General features: G+C 44.5%; 1 protein-coding gene across 1 annotated transcript in view; it reads left to right on the forward strand.

Annotated features, from left to right (window-relative positions):
• The first annotated feature begins 3936 nt into the window (after positions 1 to 3936).
• Positions 3937 to 10587, forward strand: part of LOC145393071 (uncharacterized) — a 27262-nt gene continuing 20611 nt past the window's right edge. The window contains exon 1 of the mRNA XM_080267409.1: positions 3937 to 3975. Within this exon, the coding sequence (XP_080123535.1) occupies positions 3937 to 3975 (39 nt within the window). The remainder of the gene's footprint in view (positions 3976 to 10587) is intronic.

The following is a 10587-nucleotide window of genomic DNA, read 5'->3' on the forward strand; positions in this document are numbered from 1 at the left end:
TAGCATCGTATTCTAGTGCTAATCTCCCTAACAGTTCAAGATGGAGGTATGGCAATTTTAAGCCAGGTTAGAGTGAAGAGAGTATATTTAAGGAATAATCAGTTTTGTATAAAAAGACTTCCACATTAAGGCCCATTTTTCATTGGGTAAGGAAGCTCCCTAACACCTCTTCTTTAGCGAATTACTTTAGGATATAGGTGGTTAACGTTTCTTTATTTATAGAAGTATAGCGATGCTGGAAGGATTTTTGTAACGCGGAAGAGGACAGTAAGGCGTAGTTAGCAAAATAAATCGCTTAGGAAAAGGTGTTGTGGAGCTTCCTTACCCTAATACGAGCCGAACACCAAATGATGAAGTTAGTTTGGGTGAGAAACGTGGATTATTATTATTATTATTATTTTCTTTTTATTATTATTATTATTATTATTATTATTATTATTATTATTTTCGATTTTCAAGTCTAAATCAGAATTCCTTGGACAATCGGAATGCTCCTGTATGTGAATGATCAAGGTTGTGTGTGTGTGTGTGTGTGTGTGTGTGTGTGTGTGTGTGTGTGTGTAAATTTCTTGAAGGTATCTGTGAGAGAGACTGCTCTGTATACATGGGTGTGTGTGTGTGTGTGTGTGAGAGAGAGAGAGAGAGAGAGAGAGAGACAGACAGACAGACAGACAGACAGACAGACAGAAATAGTTTGTATCTGTAAATGTCATGTGTGTAGGCTGTGTGTGTAGAAGCGTCGTGTGTGTGCGTGTGTGTGTGTGTGTTTGTGCATTTACGTGTGCATTGTACTGTAGTGTTGTATCGTGTGTGTGTGTGTGTGTGTGTGTGTAAATGTCATGTATGTATAAGTGGGTTACAGAGAAAGTGATGTGTGCGCATGTGTACACGTGTGTATTGAATATGTTGCTGCGAGACACACACAGGTAAGTTTCTCTCTCTCTCTCTCTCAATTTCAACCAACAACTCGTTCAGTAAGTTTTTAAGCCTCAGTTTTCATTCTAACATTATATTGATTGATTGATTGATTGATTGTGTGTGTGTGTGTGTGTGTGTGTGTGTGTGTGTGTAGTTATTTTTGGAATACTTTCATAAAAGCATACATCCAAATTTTTAAACATTTTTTCTAATTGTTATGCTAGGTGTGTATGGGTCGGCTTTCCGTCCCTAGAACGCCTAGAGTGTAGCTGGGTTCCCTTTCCAGACCGGAGCCTAGACAAACCAGAGAGATCCAGGGCATAAAAACACAGGCCAACAACCTTACACGTATATTGACGAATTCAACTGCCGTGGGACAGGTAGACAGAGTGAGTTTTACGCCAGGTACCCCTTTTTTGGATAAGGGCTATGGCGTTGCCCCTGGGTAGAGGACCTTGGTTTGGAGCGTGTAGCATTTTATGGCCGGATGCCCTTACACAATCTCCTAGGCTAAAATCAATACATAGGCTGGCATTAGTGGGTATAGTATCACGCAGGATGCTAGATGTACAGGAGTCTAAGGCTGGTTCAGGAGGGCAAAGGCATTATTACACTGTCCGTGGTGGAGAGGCACTGTCGTGAGATGTTCACTGTTCTGACACTAAGTTTATAGGCTGAGCCCAGGGGGGGGGGGAGGGTGTCACTGAACTCTGCACAAGGGAGAGGCGCCGTTACAGGGGGCGAGGGCAGTATCACTGTTTGTAACATTCACTGCCTGGGTTTGTGTATTTTAAGGTCTTACGTGCTTACTTGGCCCCACTGTACACTTGTAGCTGGATTTCACTAGGGCGCCTGTTCTTTTACACTCACTGGTCTCGGTCTTTTCTGAACATCACTGTATTCTGGTGTCACGGTAAACTCACTCTCGTGCCTTAAGTGCCGGCCTCCATGTTCACTGTAAATTCACTGTCTTTAGGTCCACTTTGTTTCACTGGGGGAAAGGGGGGGGGGGCCAGGGCTTACAACTCTCGGCCAGGGGTGGGCGGAGGCCCTTTGGGAGTCCCTTCTTCCCGCGGCCACGGGACCACTCTCAGGGGCATCGTCTCTCGGCTGGGGCTTGGGCTGTGTGTGGCGAAGGGCCCCTCACCGTCAGGGCTGGGGACTGGGGTCTGGCCCTCGGGACTGGGGGCAAACAGGCGTTGGAGGCGCTCACTCAGGAGCCTGGTGGAGGACGGGCGTTGCCTTCATCAGGGTGGGGCGTGGGCCCACCCGGGGGTCCGGGGGACGTCCTCAGAGGGGCGTAGGCTGCTGTCTTCTGCTGGGGGCGCTGCCGTCAGGGCTGGACTGCGGCGTCGTTCTCGGCCAGAGTCCGTCAGGTAGGCGTCTTCCTCCACCGGACAGAGGGAGAACAACCCCGGAGACAGTATGGGGCCACTCCACCAATCCTCCAGGCAGTGGCCCTCCTCCTGGAGAGTAATCTGTGCTCCTTGCCGAGGGCAGGACTGAGCACAGCTCACCATCTCGTTGCAGAGTCACAGGGGACGAAAGACTTTGGTGACTCTCCCCGGCAAGGCTACAGGTTATCGCTTGGTTCCCTTGGGCAACAGACAGAGGGCGGCTACAGGCCATCCCTTCGCTGTCGGCGCGGCTACAGGCCGTTGCCGGGGTCCAACTCCGTAACTGGAACACAGGCGAGGTGTGACTACTGGCTTTCACCTGCCTTCCGGTGTGGCTACCGGCCATCACCCAGGTCCCGCAAGGAGAGCAATGTGCTGGAGAGAAGCGCCTACAAGCCGTCTCCTCCCTACGGGCGCGGCTACAGGCTGTCGCCGTGTTGTGCCCTCCGAGGCAACTACGGAAAAAGAGAGGATGTATCGGTCTCTCTCCAACTCGGCTACAGGCCATTGCTGGTTTCTGTAGGGGGTGTGAGCAGCACTGGGTGGAGCTGCTACAGACCGTCTCTGGTGCCCGGCTACAGGCCGTGGCCCTTTTTTGTGGTGAGCAGCTACAGGCCGTCTCAGATGCCCGGCTACAGGCCGTGGCTGGGGTGCTGCTTAGAACTGTTAGGCCAGTTCCACCCAAATCCTGTCGGTGGTCAGCTCGCCCGGAAGGTACTTTGACTATGGTGGTCGCGGCGGACAAGTTCCGGGGAATAGGGGCGCGCGGCCCGGGTGAACTTATGACCCTGTTGCCCGGGCGCGTTCCGGTCGCTGTCTAGCCCTCCGTGTCCTCTTCCTAGGGGTGTGGTGGAGGCTTGCGTTGTCACAGCCGGCATTTTACTAATTATATCGTCCTTTAACATATTTGAAACTTATGTGTTTTGAAGTATTAGTAAACATTAAAAAATTTTCCCTCAATTTTCAAGCATAAATAGTACGTTACATTGGGTTCCTCGATCAATGTGAAGTATCGATTGCGCTATTTGCACTACATTCCTCCTCTGTGCACCGCAGACTCTTGTTTACGTTCGCTCTGCTCTCATCATTGCCTTTTATCAGTCTTTAGATAGGGAATAGCCTTTGACCTGCCCCTCTGACCTTTTGACCTGCCCTGTGACCTTAAATTTTGAGTTGGTTCTATGGTCTTAATCACTGACCCCCCCCCAAAAAAAAAAAAAAAAAAAAAAAAACAGTATGTTGACTCATGCCGGCCGTCACCTTTTAAGTTTGGTTAAGTTATTTTGTTCACACACACACAACACACACACACACGTCGAGTGAAACCCAACACCGACTCTCATTTCGCGAGTGCTGATGTAATTAAAAAAAAAAAATCCTCACCTAACAAAACAGATTAAGGAAGGTTTCTAAGAAAGGCTTTACAATATACATATTCCTTCATTCGAGAAATTCTCTTTAAGTTGAAGATTAGAGAGTGAGTTATCCTGTATTGCATTTGGTGATATTCCAGTGTAGATATCGTTGCAATGAGAATATTGTTTTACGACGACATTACTGTGTGGCGAATTGACACTCTTATCGTCGGAAAACTCTGGCATTTAACTCTAGTCAACGCCGGATGATTCTATTACGATCAGAGTTTCTGAAGAACTTGAAGGTACTATCACCGTCACCAGTGCCCGGGACAACTCTGACATTTTATTCCATTGAGGGAGGAATATACAGTATATATATATATATATATATATATATATATATATATATATATATATATATATATATATATATATATATATATATATATATATATATATATATATATATATATATATATATATATATATATATATATATATATAGACACACACACACACACACACACACACACAGTATATACACGTCTTGATACCGTGATCGTGAAAATCGTGTTAAAGGAAGTTTACCATTTATTTCAAAGTAAATATATTGCCTGGCCAAGACCCCCTCAAGTCTAAGGGTGTTTCCTAATGGGAGTAAATAGTGTGGTATTACTGGCCATAACACGTATAGCATGGCCTTGAGAGAGAGACAGACAGACAGACAGACAGAGACCCTTTGCAATCCTGTCAGAATTATACCCGTCCATCAGTCTGTCTGTCCATCTGTTTGTTGCCAGACGCCTTAATCCCGTGAGGTGTCCACAAACAAATCGTCTCCCCGTTGTCTTGTTTTTCTCCATTTGGCTGCCCTCCCTCCAACTCACACAACCTTCTCTAAATCTCAGTGCCATCCGTCCATCTCGTCCTTGGTCTTCCCCTCCAAGTCACTCACATGCACTCCTCTAGTCACGTGCACTTGTCCACCTCAGTCTTGCCCACCTGAACATCAGCTAACCCTCAACCCTCCCACCAAGTTTGACTAAAATCGCATCAAAACTGTTATGGTTACTTTGTTAACACCCGTAACAAGTTTAACTTTGACCTTGTCCTCTGACCTTGACCCCTAATTGTTCTCAAGACAGTCACTTCAATCTTGCCTTATCCTCAAACCTTCCCGCCAATTTAATCGACGTTGAAGAAAATAGTTAAAAAAGAAAAATGTGTGACCTAGCATTGTTACCTTGACCTTTGAGCTGTTCTGAAAAAAATATATTGGGTTTCGTGAGCTGAAGAGTGAAAAAAAAAAAAAAATGTACAACCGTGGCTAGAGATCGAGAAATATCCGGTGCTGGGCTGGATATCGATTACCGTAGCTCATGACTCTCACTGACTCACCCATTTAGTTGGTTCGTAATGCCGTCAGACGATTTTAGTCAGCTGGGGAAAAGGGACACCAAATTGTGGCTAGAGATCGAGAAGTATTTTGCCTTGAGATGTTATTAATTACCGTAACTGATAATTTTGTTATTCTCATTTTTTGTTCTCTTGTTACCGTCAGATGATTAGAGAGAGAGAGAGAGAGAGAGAGAGAGAGACAGACAGACAGACAGACAGACAGACAGACAGATTCGTAACTAGTGCATTGGAAATATCAAGGAGAGAGAGAGAGAGAGAGAGAGAGAGGGAGAGACAGACAGACAGACACAGATAGACAAAGAGACAGACGGACAGGCAGATAGACAGACGGACAGGCAGACAGAGAGATTCGTGACTGCTGCGCTAGAAATATCAAGGAGAGAGAGAGAGACAGAGACAGACAGACAGACAGACAGACAGACAGATTCGTGACTGCTGCGCTAGAAATATCAAGGAGAGAGAGAGAGAGAGAGAGAGAGACAGAGACAGACAGACAGACAGACAGATTCGTGACTGCTGCGCTAGAAATATCAAGGAGAGGGAGAGAGAGAGAGAGAGAGACAGAGACAGAAAGACAGACAGACAGACGGACAGACAGACAGGCAGGCAGACAGATTCGTGACTGCTGCGCTAGAAATATCAAGGAGAGAGAGAGACAAAGACAGAGACAGACAGACAGACAGATTCGTGACTGCTGCGCTAGAAATATCAAGGCGAGGAGGAGAGAGAGAGACAGAGAGACAGAGAGAGAGAGACAGAGACAGAAAGACAGACAGACAGACGGACAGACAGAGAGGTAGGCAGACAGATTCGTGGCTACTGCGTGAGAAATATCAAGGAGAGAGAGAGAGAGAGAGATCCGTGACTATTGCGTGAGAAATTTCCGGGAGAGTGAGAGGGGGTTAGGGAAAGGGAACTTGGCTACGAGATTCATGACTACTGCGTGAGAAATATCGAGAGAGAGAGAGAGAGAGAGAGACAGAGAGAGAGATTCTTGACTACTGAATGAGAAATATTAAGGTCTGAGGAAGTATGGATTTTTTGTAACGTTATTTTAACCGAGTTCCTTTTTTTATTTTTATTTTTTTGTATTATTATCACTACGATTTTTATTCAGCTGAGAGAGAGAGAGAGAGAGAGAGAGAGCGAGAGACCTATACTTCTTTCACCTCAACTTGGCCCAGATTTTCGTCCTTTTGCTGCAGCTTCCTTCACGTAGCTCTAATCTCTAGTGCACTTCTTCGTGACTAACACCGTATTCAAGTGTACGTCTTTTGTTATAGCTCGGCATTCCAGGGGGAGAGACGGCAGGTTTAAGCCAATTTAGAGTGAAAAGAGTATAGTAGGAAATATCCAGTGTTGAGACTTGGCAGTATTGATTGGCGTTGTTCATAATTCTCTCTCTCTCTCTCTCTCTCTCTCAACGGAAGCACCCTATTAACGTGCTGTGCGAGTATTGATGTGTTTGTGTTCGTTAGCGTCCGTTGGGGGTTTGAATTTAAATGCACTTCCTGAATTTAAATGGACTGCCTGACCTATGCGGGGTGACTTTTGGGAGGTAAGTGAGGAAATGTCAGAGAGAGAGAGAGACAGAGAATATATATATAGCTTGTGCATGAGAACTGTGTGTGTGTGTGTGTGTGTGTGTGTGTGTGTGTGTGTGTGTGTGTGTGTGTGCTACCACTCACGAAAGGCGCAAGTTATACATGAACGTATTACTAGGTCGATTCAAAATGAGAGAGAGAGAGAGAGAGAGAGAGAGAGAGAGAGAGAGAGAGAGAGAGAGAGAGAGAGAGAGTTATTGGTGTGTCTGATAAGTGAGATAACTTTCATTCATAGAAATAGTTAATGGATTATAGACTTATGAATTATTGCATCCAGGGCCGCCGTGGTCAGGGAGATTGGTTTTGAAGGGATTTGAATGTAAAGATGAGTCAGGAAGGCCAGTAGCTACCCTTGATGCCCCCCCCCCTCCCTCTCTCTCTCTCTCTCTCTCTCGTGTTTCAAGCAAGCTAAGGGAGGTGACGGCGGCAGCTAGGCATCTTTCACATTAACTTGGCCCAGATTTTCGTCTTTTGCTGCTTCTTTCACATACCTCATTAGAGGAAAGAGGCAATGCTGTGGCACTATCTTCATCCCGTAGCACTTCTTCATGACTAGCCTCTCCTTATTAATCTGGTATTACGACTTAGCATTCACGATGGAGATGTGACATTTATAGGCCAAGTTAGAGTGAAATGAGTATAGTTGGTCAAGCCATGTCTTGCTATGCATTGCCATCTCTTGGATCCATATTCTCGTGGGTTGAGGAGGCTCCCTAGCATCTCTTCCTTAGCGATTTATTTATTTATTTATTGGATGTGGCCACTTAACATCCATTTGTGCGCTAATTATGCAGAGTATGGCAGTGTTAGAAGGATTTTATGTAACGCAGAAGAGGACACTAAGGTGTAATAACCAAATAAATCTCTAAGGAAAAGGTGTTAGGGAGTTTGCCCGACGAATATACGGACCATTGCTAGTCACACAGTTCTAGTTTTTATGCTGTCTTTTTACTGGTGTGTGTGTGTGTGTGTGTGTGTGTGTGTGTGTGTGTGTGTGTGTGTGTGTGTGTGTGTGTGTGTGTTTTATGTATAATTTTATGGGGTGTCCTTGGCGAAGAATATGAACTTTATAGGTTAGATGGCTGTTTTGTGCTCTCTCTCTCTGTTTTAGTTGTTATTCTGCTTTTACTCCTGTTATTCTGCGGCAGTGACCTCTTTTGTTAAGCTGCCACGATATTTGCAATCAGTCAATTTTACCTTCACAGTCTACGCGTTACTGTATTATTATTATTATTATTATTATTATTATTATTATTATTATTATTATTATTTCTATTATTATTATTATTATTTCTATTATTATTATTATTATTATTGTTGTTATTGTTATTTCTATTATTATTATTATTGTTATTATTATTATTATCATCAGGTTTATATCACTCCATCCCTTTCCCCGCTCCCCTTAACACCTTCAGTCTGTTTTTCCTTTCCCTTCCTAACCTAACATTTTTTTCTTTTCAGTTCAGGATTAAATTTCAGAACTACCGGAATTATAATATAGTACATTACCCGCTTTATTTCCAGGGACACTCCTAAGCTGAGAAAAATAATGTAAAATGGCACGACTAAATTAAATTATATAATCCTCGTCTGATTCAAAATATTCGACTTTGTCCCTCTCTGTAGTAGAAATATATATCTTTCTAACCTAACCTTAATCGAGTAACTTTGCATCTCTCTCTCTCTCTCTCTCTCTCTCTCTCTCTCTCTCTCTCTCTCTATCTATCTATCTATCTATCTATCTATCTCTCTCATCAGACCGTCCTGTTCGTATCATGCATATGACACACACACACACACACACACACACACACACACACACACACACACACACACATTTGGGATCGACCTTGATAGCCTATAGACCTTCGTGTGTAGATTCGTGTGGTACTGTACACGCACATAACACACGTACATGACGGTACGGACATAAATACTTACATACTGTACAATCACGGTTACATAAGCACGTTGTACTTATTACATATTTACCTGCGTACACAATCCTCATAAGGCTATACACACACACACGCGCGCACACACACACACACACACACACACACACACACACACACACACACACACACACACACACACACACACACACACACACACACGTCATGAAGAATGATTGAGAGAGAGAGAGAGAGAGAGAGAGAGGAGAGGTATCTTTTTTTGCCTTCTCGGTCTTCCTCTCCTTCGTCCCCCACCATAATACCATAATATCCATCCCTTGGCGTGACTAGGTAATGATAGAGAGAGAGAGAGAGAGAGAGAGAGAGAGAGAGAGGTGGACTGATACATGAATAAATGAGGAAGGAAGTTAGGTAGGTAGGTGTGTAGGTAGATTGGTAAGTAGACGGATCGATAGCAAGTAGGTAGGTAGGTAGGTAGGTGGGTCGATAGGTAGGTAGGTAGGTAAGTAGGTAGGCAGGTCAGTAGGTCGGCAGGCACGTCGGTAGGTATACGTAAGGAGGTGAATCGATAGGTAGGTAGATCAGTAGGTAGGTAAATAAGGAAGTAGGTCTAGGGAGGCAAGTAAGTACAGCAGGTAGATCGGAAGGTAAGAAAGTAACCCTGTAAGTAGGCAGGTAATTAGGTAGGCCTGTAGGTAGGTAGGTAAGGAAATAACTCTGTAGGCAAGTAAGTAGGTGAGTAGGCAGAGGTGAGTGGGTTTGATAGGTAAGTAAGTAGATGTTGTGGTAGGTGGCTAGGTAAGTAAGTCGGTAAGCCGGCAAGTAAGTCGGTAGGTAGGTAGGAGTGACGCGGAGCCACAGTTAAATATTTCCAGGTTACGTTTGGGGTTCATGCTTCCACAAACTTCCTTGTGTGTGTGTGTGTGTGTGTGTGTGTGTGTGTGTGTGTGTGAACAAAGGAGTAGTACAAGGAGCACAAAGGAAAGCAAACAGCAACAGACCTTATGGTCCTTTCGAGGCTGTTTGTTACAAAGTAGACTATGACTACGAGATCTAATTCTACATGCTGAAGGATAAGGATAGTAAAGCAAGGAGGCTTCCCCCGCCTCCAAACCCCCCAGTTAAAACCGGCAGGAAAAAGTGAGAAAAAGCACCATGCAGCATTGAAAAACTGACATGGAAATTTTATAGGAAAGACTGAAAAGGAAAATTACATTCTGTAATACTTTATCTGTAAGCTACCAGTCTGAATAACCTGAAAGAATAAGTAGAGAAATAAAATGAATATTCAAATAAATAAATAACTAAGGCATGACATTATGTACGGGTAAGTTGAGTTCAAGGGGCGTCTGTAGGTAGCGTGGAATTTGCGCAGTGCACAGTGTGGATGTTCAGGGGTGGTACCTTGCATGACGCTTTTAAGGTAGGCAGCAGTCAATCAGGCCCCAGCTCCGTTCACTCCACTGAGACAAGGAACTTTCCCATGCGGGACAAGCACACACGTTACCGTCCGATGGTGGTCACTTAACTAACAGGGACCTCCAGTGATCCACAGCCCATCACAGGTCGCAAGTGTGTGTGTGTGTGTGTGTGTGTGTGTGTGTGTGTGTGTTTTATGCGTCTCGGGTATGTTTTTCTTTAACTTCCGTGTGTGTGTGTGTGTGTGTGTGTGTGTGTGTGTGTGTGTGTGTGTGTGTGTGTGTGTGTGTGTGTGTTTTATGCATTTCGGGTATGTTTTTCTGTAAACTTCCGTGTGTGTGTGTGTTTGTGTGTGTGTGTGTGTGTACTCCACCTCAGACGAACCAGTCTATCTTAAACAGTCTGTTCAACACACACACACACACACACACACACACACACACACACACACACACCTCCCTAAGCCTTGATTTTTATAAGTATATATACATTTTTTCGACTTTCGGTGCCGATGCCCTTTCAGTTATTTTGTATTATTGTTATTTTTCTGTTT

The sequence above is a fragment of the Coenobita brevimanus genome, chromosome 23 (assembly GCF_032717465.1).
Source record: "Coenobita brevimanus isolate Jiangsu-jjx chromosome 23, ASM3271746v2, whole genome shotgun sequence".
Classification (NCBI taxonomy): Eukaryota; Metazoa; Arthropoda; class Malacostraca; order Decapoda; family Coenobitidae; genus Coenobita; species Coenobita brevimanus.